We start from the raw sequence: 17,478 nt of genomic DNA, 5'->3' as shown, positions 1-17,478 counted from the left end.
TGCCGCTCCTGAGTCACCAGAGTGTAATTAACGTGCTCCCATATTTCGAGTTGATGTCCTGTGACCAGCCCGACAGGGTCATGGCATGGCTTGCTGATGGACGGAGCCCCATGGTCACTGTCATTTCAAAACACCCTGCTTGCTGCAGCCACCCCCCACCTCCCAGCAAGGCCGGGATGAGGGCTACCAGCAGAAGCTCCTCCCTGCCCTTCATCCCCAGGAGGTCTTCACCTACCTAGTGTTTGTCACATCCTGAGGAAGCGGCTGCAGATGGAAGAGCCGTGAGTGCTGTCCAGGAGGGAGCACGCCGGTCCTTTGACCTCCTGTCCTGGGGGAACAAGAGCTCTCCTCGCTCCCTGCCCAGCCCTAGCAATGATTAACCAAATATCCTTGCCTCCCTGAAAAATCCCATCCAGCAGAAAAATGCAGCCACCCACCAGGAAGGAGAAAGAAGGCACCCCCGAGCCACTTCTTGTCTTTGTTTGGGCAGGCAAAGTCCAAGGCTAGTTGTCACACCGAGCTGTTCCCAGCCGTGGGTGTGTGCCGGCACACCCGCATCGGCAGAGACCCACAGGAACTGGCAGCAGAGAAAAACAAGCTGGAGAGGACTTTGGCTGAGGGTATCCTGGGGGACCCAGGGCTCAGGACATGATGCAGGAGGCTGGGTAGTCTTTCTGTGTGCTCCCTGTGCCACCTCTGCTCACCGCAATGGGCCCCTCTGGCTCCCTACAGTGGAGAAACAGTAAGGTCCGGGCTGGCCAGGGAGGTTGGTAGGGGACAGGTCTGGTACAGCATTCGTGAGCAGCCCCATCCACACCTGGTGCTTACTGTGGAGTGAAAAACTACTGATGGGTCACTCCAACACATAAGTATTTTGTGGTTTGGTTGTTGTTCGTGGGGTTTTTTGGGTGTTTTTTTTTTTTTTTAAATTTAAGAAGAGAGTGATTTCCAGGGACAAGGATGCTTGTGGTGAACACAGCAAGCCTCAGAGATGGGCAGAAAGTAAGGGGCTGCTGTGAGAGATGCCTGCCCTCCATCTGAATCTCTTAGAGAAGCTGTTGCTAGATCCCAAATACAATTTCTGCTGGGGCAAGAGGGTTTGTGGTCATCTTATGGAAAGACACCCCTTGTTCCCAGCTCGTCCCATAACAGAAGAACAGCCCATCAGAGCTGGTTGCCACCTGCATGTGTTGGAGAGTTTATCAGGCAGACATGGCTGCAGCTCTGAGCCCTCCATCTGAATCTCTTAGAGAAGCTGTTGCTAGATCCCAAATACAATTTCTGCTGGGGCAAGAGGGTTTGTGGTCATCTTATGGAAAGACACCCCTTGTTCCCAGCTCGTCCCATAACAGAAGAACAGCCCATCAGAGCTGGTTGCCACCTGCATGTGTTGGAGAGTTTATCAGGCAGACATGGCTGCAGCTCTGAGCCCCAGGGAGCAGCTGGGTTGTGGGGGAATTACCCTGCAGAGCTCTGCTCCACAGCCACAATGGGCTCATCCTTCTGCTGTGGCCCTGCCATGGTCTGTGTGTGTCACTTGCTGTCCCTCTCCTCCTTCCCTGTGTAATCAAGTGGCAGATTAACTCTTCCAGTCACTGCCTGCCTGCCTGGTCTGTTTAGAAGAGATTGTAAGCGCTTTGGGGTCCTCTGCAGGTCTGAGTCTCTGGACACCACCTGTAAGAGTCATGGTTCCTGAGTGGCTTGGACAGGTGCCCATGGTTGGCCTGTCCCTGTGGTCCAAGTGCTAATGCGTCTTGCAGTGTGCAGGAAACCCAAGCCACGGTGCTGAGTGCTGGCACTGGCCATGGCAAATGCTTCAGAGCTATCTTTCTCCCTCTACTGTCCTAAAATCCCAGGAGGAGGCTACCACACTCCTCCAAACCAGGGGAGCCCTGCTTTGGTCATGTAAAGCTTGTCTCTGCAGGAGATAGCTATCTTAAGGACTCTGTGATGTGCTGGGATGGGTCCACAAGCCTTGCTCCCTGCAGCTCCCTTCTCCCACAAACACAGAGCAAGGAGAAAGCATCTCCTCACCTCCATCCGCACCAGCCGTGGTTGCAGGGAGGCAGAGGGAGCTGAGCATGGGAGACCTCCACATGTGCCCTGATGCCTGTGGGAAAAGAGCTTGCACAGCACACAATGAGCATGAGACAAAGACAGTATCTCCATCCCAGTGGGTCTCTGCAACTCTTTTTTAACCTCCCATGCTGGTACATGTAAGCCTGCATCAGTTCAGAGCTGACATCGCACCAGTGCTCCAGACACATCCCCTAGTGCCATTTCCTGGGTTTGTCCCTGCCGATGCCCTGAAAATACTCCTCACTCTCCTGGCATGCCTGGCCGGCTGTCACTAGGTTGTGTACAGTCCATTGCATCTGTGCGAGGACAATGAAAGCCACTGGGCTTACAGCCAGGGATGGGGCAAAGCTAGCATGCCCAGCCTGCACCAAGTGCATGCCAGTGAATACTTCCCAGCTAATCAAGGACGTCTTCTTGTGAGCTCCGAGCCATACACAGCTAATGTCTCACACCAGCGCCAATTACCTCTGCAGCGAAATAAGCTGCTGATTATTTAGATTAAAGGGCTTTTAAATCTTTATTGGGTACAAGATACACAAACTTAGACTGGTAACTATCTTCAAGGAAAAAAAAGTGAAGGTAAATGTAAATGATCAAGAGAGAACTCAGTGCTTTATCCCCCTTTTTACAATCTGCTCAGGTTTGCAGATTATGCAGCCCTGTGTACATTTGCGTAAATATTCACAGTACAGGTTCATATCTTTCAAGGGACACTTGCAACTCCCATGTCTCAGTCGTACCCTCTCTCTTCTTGCATTGCTGATGCTAATTTGTCCTTTGCTGCTGATGGATTGTGTGGCTGGAGAGGTACTTTGTCACTCTGCATCCTGCCTCCTGGCACAAGCAGCAAGCAGAGGGTTAATGGGGGTTGCATTGTCTCCTTGCTGCTCTCAGCAAAGCTCAGGAGTGCAGGAGAGATGTGGCACATCGAAAGTCCAGATCCTAGAGACATGAAGAGGCTGGGCTTCCCTTGGTGTGACAGCAACAAAACCAGATGGCTGGCTGGGCAGCACCCCCTCCTTGTACCTCACAGGGTTTCTGCTGCTGTCCATCATCCTGATACCCAGCATCCTTATGTGCAACTGTCTTTTTTTTTTTTTTTTTTTGTCTTTTCTTACTTTCTGGATCCCAGCTGTGCTTTGAGGAAGGGAATGAGGATTATTATACCAGGGGAATCCCAGAAGCGGTCACTGTGGTCTGTGCTGGAGCCTGTGCAAAGGGAACCTGCACTTCCCTTTGCAGCTGGTGTCCCAGTGAAGGCGACAGATCCTTTCTGGGGTATTTTTCTTCAAAGTGGCGACCTTCAGGAGGAAACAACAACATGGTCCTTCAGGTTTCCTCTGTACCCTTCCTCTGGGCTGCAGACCCTGGTCAGCTCTTAAGTCTCTTACGGGTTTCCAGCCCTGCAGAGCAGGGAACACTACAGAGGTGAAGCAGGTGTGCAGATCACCTACCTGTCAGGTCTTCACCATGGATCCTCAGGCCACAGCTTAGGAACTGCTGCATTCAAAGAGTCGTAATGCCAAAGGGTAGAGAAAGAGGTTATCGACTGCAGAACTTGGCCCTGGAGCATGCCAATGTGCTTATGCAAGAGGAATAAGCAAAGAGCTAAAATCCCACAAGGAGCGGAGCTCACTAACCCACTGTAGGATCTGAGCCACCAGCAACGCTGACTCCTTCATCTTTCCTCCACTCTGAGGTTTTGGTCTCTGCTAGGTTCCTCTCCTGTCAGGCTGCAGTGGGCTGCCATCCCAGCAGTGGTGGCACACAAATTGTACTTCCATTTATCCTCCTAATGAGCCCTTTAACTCAGCAGTTATCTTTATTCATGCTGCAGGCAGGAGTCTGAACTTCTCAACCATCCCAGTGCCCCTGTGAAGACACAGTGCTGCCCACTGCAGGGCATCAAGGCTCTGTGGGTGACAGGAACTGAAGCCAATGTCCCTTATGCTGGAACACCCTCAGCATTGCTCCTGGCAGGTTTTGCCCCAGGTCTCTCAGCCCACTGAGAGCTCAGGGGCTCTCAGTGTGTCATGGCACATTATTGCCTTTAGCCCCCTGGAGAGCTAGCTCAGATGGGTCTGGAGAGGCTCATCCCTCAACCCTGCATGCAGCAAAAGCATTTCCCTGGCCCCCTCAGCTACCTAGCTTCCTAATGCCTCTCATCCCTCACCTGCCAGGGAAATCTGAAGGGGTGCAAAGGGGATGCACAGCTCCACAGCCCCCCAGCAGCCCAGCACAGCCCCTTTGCCTCTGCTACCACTGGCCCACACCATGCATGTGGCCAAGACCCTGTGAAAGGCTACGGGAAGAACTGCACAGGTCCTTACCCAGAGTAGCTCCATGCAGCTTGACTGGCATTTCTGAAGCATTGGCTGCTTTGCGCTTAGAGGATGTTCTTGACTGGCAACACCGGGTGAGGGATGTGGAAGGTGTGACTCTGCTGCAGGAAGGAGGGAACGTGGCTGGCCAGTTTGCTCCAGAGGCCCTGGCTTCTGGGCTAGATTGGGACCACACAGCACCACAAGAAAAGCAGGGATCTGAGTCAGTGGGAAAAGCAAGGCCAGGAGTCAAGGGGGTGCTTCTTGCCCATGGCAGCAGGTCACCCTTTAGAGAAAACCAGGCAGAAAGAGAAACCCAGAACCATGAGCCTACAGGGAAGGACCAGAGCTGCTCCCAGGACCTGGACTGGAAAGCTGGAATGAGGCATACATCAAGGCAAATATGTGACATCCTCAGGTAACAGCACTTGCCCATCCCTTGGTATCCTGAGGTCAGGAGTGAGGTGGAGTCAGTAGTCAGGAGCAATGGGGATGGGTTAGTAGAGCACAGTAAGGTTTAGCCTTGGGAGTCCTAGAGTGGTCTCTGATGCTGTGGCTCTGCCAGCACACAAGCTGTACAGACAAGTATCTTCCCCTGGGCCAAACCCTACTGGATCTGTAAATCCCACCTTCCAGAGCGATGCAGCCATGTCTGTGCTGAACTGCTGCTTTGCTGCCTTCAGAGGTTATGAGTTTGGCAAAGGGATGGGGAAGCTTCAAGCCACACAGATGCACCAGAGCCCACGTCATTCATGTTGTCACTGCTTCTGCCCCAATCGTGTGTCCCCAGGCATCAGCATATGTCAACACAAGTGCTGGCAGTGAGCCCAGTTATGCTGGAGAGGGCCACAAGGGCTTTCTACCTGTTCTGCTCATGGTTCAGTGGTTGTCATGATGGGTCAATGGTTTAGCCAAGGCTTGCTGGCCAGAGCCACACACTGCAGACTGGCTGCCAACAGCTCCCTCAGTTTCTGTTCCCCAGTCACCCTCCTCCTTTCATTTTTCACTTTTTTCTTCTTTGACTATAAATAGCCTCAACAGGGACTTCCCAGCCCTCATGGAGGAAGAGGCAATAATCTCTTCCTGAAGGAAGTGGGCAGGACACCTGAAGAACCCTTCTCACCCAAGTGTAAATGATATCAATGTTCCCGGGAAGGAAACGCTAGAGGCATCAAGGGCAGAGGATGCTGCCAGGAGCAGGGCCGCCGAGAGCTTTGTGGAGGAAATACAGCTGCTGCCCTTAGCTTGTTAATGCTCTTGAGGAGCTGCCACTGGGAATGTGGTCACTGGGGTTCCCTGGTGCACCTGTCCCAGCACTGCGGAGCTCTGGAGCACCAGATTGGCCACGAAAACAGGCAGCATGTGTGGAACAGCGAAGAGTCCTGCTGAGAAACTCCAAGGAGCACTTTGAGTGGGATGGTTTACTTCTCATTCTGCAGCTTTGCGCCGGAGGTGGCTGACATCCCCTCTGGCCACCCAGAGGTCTTTGCTTCAGAAACAAAATCCTCCTCTTAAGAGACTGTCTTCTTTCACCAAGTGAAGCTACCTACACAGTGGTCCAGGACATCTACAGGAAAATCTGCATTCAGGGTCTTTACCCTTTGCCGGTGCTGGGACCTGCTGATCCCACATAGCAGGTGGGGTTGTACCCTTCCACAGACCCTCGCCTCCACACAGGAGAGACACAGCTGAGATGACACACTTCTCTCTTGACATCATCTAATTGGCTTGATTTCTCCATATTGAACATTTACCATTCACAGTTATCTCCTTCATTAGCTGTGACACATCATGTTTAACCACCGTGCCAGAACCAGCAGCAAATGCTCAGAAAACTTCTGCACAAGGTTAATACAGAGACCATGAGAAAATCTGGGGATTCATTCAAACAAACATACACAAGCCTGGAAATACACCTGAGCCGGCAGAAGATCTTAGACAAGCACGCACATCCACCTGCACAGCCTTCATCCCTTCCTCATTTATTTACACCTGCTATAAGAGCTTGCCCATGGACCTGGTGGCTTGTGAGGAGGAATGAGCATACATTTGGCTTGTAAACGCAGAATAATTAATTCTCAGCAAAGCTTCTGGGATTCACTTTGCTGCTGTGGAAGTTCAAGGTGCTACCAAGGGTTAACCAGATGCCTCTCCTGCTTTGCTTGGGGTGCTCAGCTCCATCAGCACAGGTCGAGGGATGGATCTCCCAGGACTGAGGAGAAACCAGGCAGATGGGAAAGGAAAATAATTTAATAAATGACAGAAAAAGCAAGATGAGGAGCACTCCAGGGGTCCCTGCTGCCCTCAGCCCCACTCCCCAGCAATGTCAGGCCCTTCATCCCCAGGGCTTTGTCCTGAGGAAGGGTTTTCTCAGCCTCCTCTCCCAGGGAAGGCACTTAATGCCTCATAAGGCTGTTTTGAAGGCAGTGTTTGCCATCTAGTGGGGAAACAGGGTCTGGGCATTCATCTTGCCTGGTCGGGGCCTGTGGAAGAATGAGGCTTGGAGGTTGTTCTGGCAGGAGTTGGGGGCCATGCTCCCACCAGCCCATGGCCAGGCAGCAGCTACCAGTTCCAGTGGTGAGCTCCGGGGAGGAGAGAAACTGGGAAAGGTGGTGGTGGCTCAGCTTCCTGAAGACCTTTGCCTCCTTCAGGCAGCTCACCAGACCCTTTGCAGCCATCTGTGAATACCTGCATGAGTGTGAATCCCCTGCACAAGCCCTTGGTGCAGTCCCTGGCTGAGCTGGTGCCCAGCAAATGTGGGGAGCTGAAGGAAATGCTCTGGAGTAGGGGAGAAAGCACCATGTCCTGGATAAATGGTGCCTTCCAGGTCAGCATCCTCTTGGGGATCAGTGCCTTCCAGTTCAGCAGATCCTCCTGGGGATCCATCAGCATCCTCTAGGAGATCCCAGTTGTAAACACGGACCTGGGGCTTTTAGCACCTTACCACCTCCAGAGCCATCAGCAGAGAAGTGACTATACCAATGCCCAGTGTGTACGTGGAGCTCAATTGCTGCCAAGCCTGGTGAATAGCCCAGCATGGAGGAAAGGCTGGAGGTTGCTTGTATGCAGGGAGGGCCCTCTGTGTTGTAACCCTGCAAAGCCACATCAGACTCCCAGAGTCACATGTAACTCTGGCCCATCATTTTCAAGATGCAGAGACAGGCTCTGCTGTACAGGGCTGTCTGTCTGCCCAGCACTTGCTCTGTGCAGTCCTGGAAATCTGGGGAGCACTGGAGTCCCTCAGCTGTTTCAGGAGCTCCTGCATAGGGCTGGGCCATGCTGTCCATAACGTCTCTTTGCTTGGTCTGCTCCTGCAGACGAAGCAGCTGATGTGACAGTGGATCCAGAGGACCACAAGGTGCCGCTGCTGGGAGACGAGCAGGTAGGGAGCCTCCCCAGGGCAGCTCCCAAAGCATCATGCTTCACACATGTTTCAGTCCCCACAGCTTTGGAAGCAGCTGGAGGAGAAGACAGAGTTTCTGCCACGGGGAAGGGGGGAGATATCTCCTCTGAGCAAGTGACGTGGCAGCATTGAGGAGATACGGTCCTTACTCACAGCAGAGATGTGTGCATGGGAAATATGCAGTGGGCACTGCTCTGAAAAGCGACATGACTGCATGTGTCCCCCAGTGCCACTGCACTTCATGGCAGGTGCACGAAATACTGGGAACTCTTGTTTGGACAACAGGCCTGTTCTCAGTGTGAAAGAAGCCGTCAGGAAAGCCGTGGGCTCAGTGAGCTCATCCAAAGAGCTGCTGCTGCTTTGAGGAGGGAGCAGACGTTTCCCGAGACCATCACAAGCAGCAGTGCTGGGGTACAGCTAAGCTGCTGGCTTTAGCCTCCCAGCATCTCTGTGGCCACAGGAGGGGGGCAGCCTCAGCAAGCAAAGAAAGAAACAGTCCCTTCCTGCAGGGAGAAGCCTACAATGGGGCAACAAGAAGAGATGTCTCAGGCCTCTCTCTCTTCTCCACATCTGTTTGGGTGCCAGCACATCTGGCCTGGCAGGTGATGTCTCCCTTTCTCTCTTTCAGGAAAGAGTAGATGATGTGCAAGGAGTTTGCAGGCCAGTGGCAGCCAGAAAGGGAGGCAGATGAAACAGAGGGAGTACAAGTGATCTCAGGGGTCTCCAGTAGGCTGGGGGCTTGGACCCTCTAGAAAGACTCCAGGCAGGGCTATCCCATGTGCAGTGTGCAGATGAGATTAAAGCTATGGCCCACGTGAACAAACTGTGCTGGATTTTTAAAGCATTTGTGTTTGTATTTGCAGTGTTCCTGGGCAGGGTTCCTGCTGCTCCTCCACTCCCAGTGCCTGGACAGCATGAGATGGAAGTGGCTCCTGAGGGGGGGCACAGTCCCTCTGGAGTTGCCCCATGCTCTCCCATGACACTCTCAGGATGTGCACCAGTAACGGTTTGGGCTCTGTCTTCTCATGTGAGCTGTGATGCTACTTCCATGGGGATTGGGTGCGTGGGTCACACCTGGGACTGGTTCCCAAACACCATCCTCACTCTGCCCATGGGCCTCCCTTTGCCAGCCTTATGGCCACCCAGCTGTCTTCACAAGTCAGACCCTGCGCAATGAGCATCTTCGATGCTTAGGATGGTATTTGGTTGTCCAAACTGTCTATCCATCCATATATCCATCCCCACCTTCTTCTGCCAACCAATCTATGTACTGCCATAGATCTGCCAACCGTGAACCACTGACTGTATACGTACCCTTTCCCTTCTCCCTTGCCTCATGACATACATGTGTTTCATGTCCCTAAGGCTTCCACAATATTCTGGAGCTGCTTCTACTTCTTTCCCTGGCAGGATGCGGCAGAGAAGGAAGCAGGAGCAGCCATGAGAGGTAAGTTGAGACTGTTTTGCTTCACAGTCCTGTGCAACCCGCCTCCTCCCCTGCAAAATGCGGGCTGATCCTGGCAGCAAGGCAAGGAGAGGAGGAGGCTGGGCCTGAGGGCCAGCCCAGATATTTGGCAGGGTTGGTTGCAGTCAAGCAGCCCAGGCACCGCTGCACAACTGTCCACAACTGGTGCCCTGCCGCAATGGCTTTGGCCCAGACTATTACTTTCTCGAACACCCCTGCACACAGGTGGGTGGTGGGTGCCCCCCAGCCCCTGCCCAAGAGATGCTCTGGCTGGGGCCACCCTGTGCTGTATGGAGACTCAGAGCACAGACAGGAGCCTTCCTGCACTGGGGGACCTTCCCTGGCATCTGGCATTGCCTGATGGAAATTTTAGGCCCTCAGCAGGACTTGGGCCATATTGTCCTGCATTTTTCTCCTGCTGGGCTTGGGCTGGTCGCTGTCCCATGACAGGGAGCTGGACCCATCCCTGCTCCTTGTGGATGCAGGCAACAGGCTGCTTCACCCTGGCGCAGCCTCAGCATCCCCAGCCCTGGCTTGTACCAGCTTCCCCCACGATCTTGGCACACCACCCGCCCTGAGGAGGGTGGGATACAGCAAGGCAAGTTTGGAAGTGCCTCTGCCGACACTGGGCAGGGTGCGTCCAGGCAGGGCTCCAGCCTGCAGCAGGAAGCCTCCCGCTTGCTCAGCAGCTGGGCGAGCCACCGAGGAGCCCGAGCCCTGGAGGAAGTGCCCTGGCCCTGTGGTGGGACAGGGAGGTGCCGGCGCGGGGACTGCTCTCATGATCCCTTCCTGTTTTTCTTCTCCACGGCTTGAAGGCAAAGTTGACTTTGGCATCTGGAGCCCTCTCCTTTATCCCAGATTGCTGTTCACCCCAGCCCTCTCCCTGCACCCTCACTGGTCCAGTGGAAAGCCCTGCTTTCCCACATCCAGTTCTGGGACATCCCACCCCTGGGCAGCTGCGAGTGCAGCACCCAGCACCAAGCATCTTGAGCCGCCCGAGCACTTGCTGCTTCCTTGGGGTCCCCGGTGCCTGCGTGTCCCATTTACAGGCTGTGGGGCAGGGCCGTGGGGAATCCCAGCAGGCAGCTGAGTGCAGGTGGGCAGCACTGCATGGTGGCATACAGACCTCTTGCCTGCTCTTGGTATGTCTAGCTGCCAAACGGGTGGCACGCCCTGTCTCTAAAGCTTCCATCAGAGAGGAAAGAGGTCACCCTCCAGGGCCAGGGGCAGCAGGATGTGGTGATGAGGACCAGATGTGCATCTCCTGCTTTTGAGCTGCCCTGGTCACCAGAACTAGGTGTCCCCACCACCTGGCCAGATGAGCCCCAGCTAATAACAGGGACACAGGGCTTGGCACACAGGGAGAGCACAGCTATGGGTTCTCTCTGCCTGTCATTTCTCATCTACCCACCTGCGCTTGCCTGCACAACACAGGCACATGTTCCCTCGTGGATGTGCGAGGCTCTGGTGGTCTCTGCTCCCCCTGTCCAGCAGCAACCCCCTTCTGTTTGGAGAATTCCTGGACTTTCTGGAGTTTATAAGCAGGCAGGGTGCGGTGGCCAGAGCTGCCAGCTCACACTCTCTCCCATTTTCTGGCTGTTGCACTCCTGCATCTCAAGCAGGCGTCAGCCTCTAAACCAGCACCAGGTGCTGGGAAACCACTAAGCTCAGTTTGCAAAAACTGGAGCCACAGCTACAGGATGGACATCATCCACATTCAACAGCAACCTATGGACAACCGCAGCCCTGATCCCCTCGACACTGGCAGGGAGGGGGATCTGGCGTTGGTAAGAGCTGGTTTCCAAGCAGAAAAGGCTGCCCATGCCATACTGGGGATCAAGGGGAGACAGGGTTGACCGTGACACATCAAAAAGGGTGCTGGCTGGGTTCGATGCTGGGGACCAGAGTCCAGCAGGTGATGGCAGCATGACACAGGTGGAGCTGGCAAGTTCTGGGATGCACCCAGGAGAGGGGATGTGGCCGTTAGGCCCAGAAGCCCAGGCAGGATCTGGCCCCTTATACATCCCCAGCTTGGTGACCTTACTTGCTCTGTGGAGAGCCCTTTTCCTGTCCAAGGATGGTGGCACCCCAGTAGCACACTACAGATGGAGGGCTGACCCCCCTCTCCCCCATTGAGGGTGAGTGCACTCACCAGCAGCAGTGAGGGGCTGGGACCCTGCAAAGCCAAGGACCAGCACGGGCAACCCCCATGCCCCCACCCAGCGAGGGTAGAGGTGTCCATGGGCACACAAGCCGTTGTAAAAGGCACAGCCCTGCCCTGGTCCCCTCTGACCCAGTCCCCATGAGCACTCTTTGGGAGGTGCCCCACTCCAGGCTCCCTCTGCACCCCAGGTTCAAGGGCGACCCTGGGGCCCAGCCGGGAGTGACACATCTCCCTGGCGGCATGGGCACAGGGACCCGCTCCGTGCTGGCTCTGCTCCCCGTGCTGCCGCTGTCTGAATTTCCACTCAGCCCCATCTGGATCTCATCGGGCTGCTGGCACTGAGCACAGGGGTCGGGAGGTGCCAACACATGGAAGCCATTAGAGGGGCCGGGTCGAGGTGTTGGGAGAGGGCCACATGCTGAGTGAGGGGGGCTGTGTAGAGGGTCCTGCTGCTGGGCTGGCAAGGGCAGGAGAGATGCCCCAGGCAGCTGCCTGTGTCCTCTTCTGGCACTCAGCAAGGGCTGGCCTGGGTGAGGGTCTCTCTCAGGCCCTCCAGACACCTGTGGAGGAGGTTGACTTCTTTGGGGACCAGCCCTGCTGCCTGTGCACCCCTGCAAGGACTGTCCCTAAGCTGGCATCTCACCCAGTGCCACCCACCTCTCCCCTGGCCCAGCACCATCTGCAAGAGGGTCTTGCTTGCCTGGGCAGTGCCAACACTACCCTCTTTATTGGCAACACTGCTCCATCCAGCCACAGCATGAGGGCAAGGGGCAGAGGGATGGGGAGGGGTCCTCTCTGCCTGCTGACGGCTGGTGGGGGCATGATGATCACCACCCCCTGTTCACTGATGCCCGGCACCCCTGGGAGCCTGCACCCATGATTCCCCTCAACACCAGGCAGTGAAGTGGGGCTGGCTCAGCATCTTATCCCCATGTTATCATCCCCATATGTTTAGCAGCGCCTGGAGAGCATTGCCCTCAGTCTGAGGTGCCTCCAGCCAGCTCCTGGCAGGCACAGGCAGTCCAAAGCTCCTGGGAGCAGCCCCTCTGTCCTTACAGTCCATCCTGCATGCCCAAGGTGATGGAAGCTCCAGCAATGTCCACGGCTGTGGGGTGACCCTGGGAGGTGTGGGGTCCTTGGGGGCCAGCAGTGGCATCAAATCCCACACATGGGTCAGCAGGTGCAGGGATCGGCTAGGGATCACTACAGGATCTGTGCCTCTGCCGAGAGAGAGTATAGAAGGTCACAGGGGGACAATGCCCTGCCTTCCCCCTTCCCCAGGGCACCAGCGGAGGGAGCCCCCCTGCCCTGTGACCCCCTTCCCCCTGACTCACTTGGCAGTGCCTTCAGGTGGGTGGCAGCAACCAAGAAGTTGTGGGGTTTGGTCTCATCCTTGCTGTGTTTCCTCACCCGGAGCCTGGGGACAGAGCAGGGGTGGCTGAGGATCCTGAGCTGCCCACCATGGGCACCAGGACTGCCTGCATCCCCGGTGAACCCCCTCTGCATCCCCATCCAGCTGTGCTCCAGCGGCTCAGCCCCAGGGCTATGGCAGGAGCCAGTCACAAGATTGGGCAGGGCTGGGATGGGAACAGGGACACACAACAGATCCATGGCAGGGGCAGGGAGAGCCCAGCAGTGGTGGTATGAGGGGACTTGGGGACAGGGCCAGTGGGCAGTGCCCCGGGACAGCAGTTCTGGGAGTTAAAGTATATGGAAGGGTCTCTGGCTGACTCTGGACCTCTGCAGGGCTGTCAGCAGCAGCAGCATCTCTGGGGGATACAGAGAGAGGTCCCATGGATGTGGACTCATCAGAAAAACCCCAGGCAGGCTGGGTAGTGCCACAGCTGGTGGGGTGTGCTGGGAAGAGGCGTTGATACAGGAGGGACAAGCCCTACCAAGAGGCAAGGGGAGGTCAAACCACCTTATGGGGCTGGCATCAAGTCTGTTTCAGAAGGGAACCCAGAGCAGGGCTGGGGGGCGATGGGGCACCCCATGCTGGGAGTTCAGGGACAAGAGTGCGATGGGGACAGCAATCATGCAGACCCCTCCTCTCAAAACCCAACCTACCAGATGAGGACAGTGATGATGAGAACAGCAGCCAGGACAAAGAAGGCAAAGATCCCAAGGGACACGAGGATGGCCATCTTCTCCAGGGGGTCGCTGCGGTCTGGGACAGAAAGACCGTCATGGCCGAGGGATGCCATAGCTGCCAGCACCCAGGGGACTCTACTGCAAGCTCCTGGACACCCCAGCACCCCAGCCACACACAGGCATGGGGCAAGCGACCCCTCCCATTACTCTCAGCCACATGTATGCTCAGGCAGGCAGCTGCCTGCAGGCAGTCCCCACTCCTGCCCACCACCCCCTGCCCTACTCACTGATGGGCTCAGGGTTGGAAGCCTGGGAGGGCTCCTCAGCCATGCTCTCCAGGTTGGCATCTGTAGTGGTTTTTTCACTCGTCGCGGTGGCTAGGTCTGAAAGGAGAGAGGAGATAGGAATCACTCACCCAAAAGCACGGGCAGCACCCTAGGGATACACACAGAGGCGCAAAGAAGGGTGCCCCTGCGCCCCAGGGGCCCACCAGCCCAAGGGTGCCCCAAGGGTGCTACTGGAGCTATGGGAGCTATGCCCCCTTGCAGCTCTGCCTCCCACCATGGGGCCAGTTTCTGGATGGTGCACACGACCAGCTTTTTGGGTCAACTTTAATGGACCCCAGGATCTGGGGCTTGCTCTGGGTGATATTTGGGGGAATGGGTGGAGAGGGGCAGCCCAGGGTGCTGGAGGAGCTTTGGGGAGGGATGGCACACAACATCCTTCTGAACAGGCTGTCTAACTGGGGGATGAGTGGGTTCATGGTGCACTGGGTGAAGAACTGGCTGAAGGGCAGAGCTCAAAGGGCTGTAGTGAATGGGGCCACATCTGGCTGGTGACTGGTCACCAGCGGTGCTCCTCATGGTTCAATTCTAGGGCCAGTTCTGTTCAATGCATTTATCAATGATCTGGATGTAGGAGTTGAATGCACCATTAGCGAGCTTGCTGATGGTACCAAACTGGGAGGTGCTGTTGACTCTCCTGATGGACAAGAGGCCTTGCAGAGGAACCTGGAGAGATGGGAGCATTGGGCCATGATTAATGGGATGGAATTTAACAAGAACAAATGCCGAATTCTGCACCTGGGACTGAGTAACGCTGGGCACAAGTATAGACTGGGAGAGGAGTGGCTGGGGAGCAGCCCTGCAGAAAGGGGCCTAGGGGTGCTGGTTGGCAAGAGGTTCAACATGAGCCAGCAGTGCCCTGGCAGCCCAGAGGGCAAACTGCATCTTGGGGTGCATCAAACACAGCCAGTCAAAAGAGGTGATTATCCTGCTGTATTCAGTGTTGGTGTGGCCTCACCTTGAGAGCTGTGTGCAGTTCTGGGCCCCCCAATTTAAAAAGGATGTGAAGGGACTTGAATGCATCCAGAGGAGGACAACAATGTTGGTGGAAGGGCTGGAATGCCCTTTGGTCAGCCCTGAAGTGGTCAGGCAGTTGGACTAGATGATGGCTGGAGGTCCCTTCCAACTGAATTCCATTCCATTCCATTCCATTCCATTCCATTCCATTCCATTCCATTCCATTCCATTCCATTCCATTCCATTCCATTCCATTCCATTCCATTCCATTCCATTCCATTCCATTCCATTCCATTCCATTCCATTCCATTCCAATGCTGTAGGGCTTCTGGGGTTGCAGCCTGTCCCCCTCGCACCTCTGACTGGCGTTGCCCGGGCCTCAGCGCTCCACTCGCTCCAGTTCCCCGCATCCAGGAAATCCTTGGCACTGACTTGAACCACATGCTCCAGCCCAGTGAAGGCATCTGTGATCACCTCAGAGAGGTTGACTGTCTCCACCTGCAGAGGGAAGCTGTGGGGCAGGAGGGTGCACCCTTGCTGCCCTCCCTGGCCCCATGCCCACCCTGCTCCCATGCCGGCTTTGCCTTTCCTTGCCCACCACTTACCACAGACCAGGACCGGTGGATGACAGGCCGGTACTGGAGTCGAAATCTGAGCTGGAAGTGGGGCTCCTTGGGCCAGGAAGAGGGGTACTTCCAGCTCACGTGGAGCCGCCGTGGGGCCAGGGGGATGGGCTCCACCACCAAGCCCTCTGGAGGGTCTGGCTTAACTGCGTGGGAGAGGACAGGGAGCCCTCGTCACACCACATTGCCCTGCAGAGTGGTGTAGGGCTCCCTGCCACTGCCCAAGGCTGGATGCACAGGGGATGGACAGACACAGGGATGGACAGGGGGACACACAGGGACTCACTGATGGCCTGCATGGTGACGTCGAGGAGGCGGAAGCTGGATCCCAGCGGGTTCACCTCGGTGATATTCAGGCGGTAGGAGCTCCAGAACTCTGACCCATGGACCGTGCAGGTGCCAGGACGGGATGGATCCTGCAGGCATGGCCCCACGTGCCCATTCTTGTTCCTGCAGACGGGGAAGTGTCATGTCCCCCCACCCGCCATCCATAGTTTCACGGCGCTGCCAAGGAGGTGCAGTGCAGGGAGAGCCCCATGCCAAAAGCCCTGTGGAGGAGACTCAGCTGCCCTCATCCCTTTAGCGCCCAGCACGGCCCTCTGAGCATGACCTACGGGACCCCCACCCTATCCCCACAGCCCCTCCTGGGAAGGTCCCTCCCTGGGGCAAACTCTTCTCCCAAGCCCCCAGGCTTAGGTAGCTGGCTCCTCCTTGGGGATGCCCAGCCCTTGCTTTGGGGACCCTGCTGAGGACAGTGGCAGAGCCTTTGGGACAGGGGCCAGTCCTACCGGGGTGGGAGTCAGTCCTACCTCCGCTTCTCTTCGCCCGTCAGCGATTTCTTCCTGCCAAGGAGAGAGACAGAAAAGTAGATGGTGAGGATGTGGGGACAGCATGAAGCCAACCCCACTGTGACCCAGAGGAGGGACAGGGGTCTCCTCACTGCAGAGCAGCTCTCCACTCCCACATTGATGCACACAGATGACAGCATGGGGGATGGAGCTAAAACTGTGCCCAGCCCTGCTGGCAAGCAGCCTGGCAGCGGGAGCTGGGGGTTCCCAGGGGAATGAGATGCTGGGGTGCCCAGGAGTGTCCTCCCCAAAGGACTCCCCTCCCCTGCCTGGGCTTTCATCACGCAGCAGCAGCAAAGGTATGGGGTACTGATAAAAGCAGCACCCTGACAGCTGGCCTTGCTCTCCTGCTATGTCCCCCAAAGCCCACTGCCTCCCAACACCCCCTCCCCGCCGAGCCCCTGATGCTCCACATTGCCCCCTCCCTGCCAGGCCCCCAACCTCCTGCTCTTGCAGCTTTCAGCAGGGCTGTGCTTTATGAGCTCCGGCTGACTTCAAAGCAGCCTGCTAATTTGGCCTGCTGGGATAATTAGAAGCAGTGATGCTGTCAGGGTTCCTTTTATCCCGAAGCATGCCGAAGCGCTCGGCGGCTTGCCGATGACCTGCTTCTCTTTCGTAGCCTCAGCGGTGCTGGCAGAGCTGTCAGCAGGGAGGGAGCCTGCCTGTGCTGGCCCCACAATGCTGCTGGGGGGCCCCCCTTGGAGCAGGCAAATGCTAGGTGCGCTGCTCACTCCAAAACATGACCTGCTTCAGGATGCAGCATGATTCTTGGGACAGGATGGTGAACCGAGGATGTGGGACAGACGGCCAGCAGGATTTGGTGGTTATCCTTGGCCAGGACCCAGGGCTCACCCCGTAAACCCCCCAGCTTGTGCCCTGTGGGTATACATCACCTGTAGGTTGTGATGTATCTGGTGGGGAGGAAGGTCTCCACGCTGGAGGTCCAGGAGCAGGAGAAGTTCTCATAGTCAGATGCTCTGCAGGACACAAAGGGGACTCCTGGCAGGTCTGGGGTCCAGTGGGAAGCAACAGAGCAACAGTCAGCAAGGGGTCCCCTGTTCAGCAGCCCAACCAGCACACAGGGACCCCTGTGCTACCGCAAACTCCCCCTCATGGCAAGCCCCTGCCAGGGTGTGGGCATCGCTGGCCCAACTCGGTGGGGCTGCACAACCCCCATAACCTA

At 56.2% G+C, this 17,478-nt stretch overlaps 1 protein-coding gene across 1 annotated transcript in view; it reads right to left on the bottom strand.

Annotated features, from left to right (window-relative positions):
• Positions 1-12,635: 12,635 nt before the first annotated feature.
• IL11RA (interleukin 11 receptor, alpha) overlaps positions 12,636-17,478 on the bottom strand; it is a 5,693-nt gene continuing 850 nt past the window's right edge. Inside the window, exons 4-12 of the mRNA XM_010072548.1 lie at positions 17,189-17,326; positions 16,257-16,289; positions 15,734-15,897; positions 15,430-15,593; positions 15,181-15,322; positions 13,811-13,906; positions 13,500-13,599; positions 12,767-12,849; positions 12,636-12,652 (exon numbers count right to left, since the gene is read on the bottom strand). Coding sequence (XP_010070850.1) covers positions 12,636-12,652; positions 12,767-12,849; positions 13,500-13,599; positions 13,811-13,906; positions 15,181-15,322; positions 15,430-15,593; positions 15,734-15,897; positions 16,257-16,289; positions 17,189-17,326 — 937 coding nt within the window. The remainder of the gene's footprint in view (positions 12,653-12,766; positions 12,850-13,499; positions 13,600-13,810; positions 13,907-15,180; positions 15,323-15,429; positions 15,594-15,733; positions 15,898-16,256; positions 16,290-17,188; positions 17,327-17,478) is intronic.

Source organism: Pterocles gutturalis, unplaced genomic scaffold (assembly GCF_000699245.1).
Source record: "Pterocles gutturalis isolate BGI_N339 unplaced genomic scaffold, ASM69924v1 scaffold16682, whole genome shotgun sequence".
Taxonomy (NCBI): domain Eukaryota; kingdom Metazoa; phylum Chordata; class Aves; order Pterocliformes; family Pteroclidae; genus Pterocles; species Pterocles gutturalis.
Note: the sequence above shows the minus strand (reverse complement) of the source record. Positions and strands in the feature narration are given on the sequence as shown.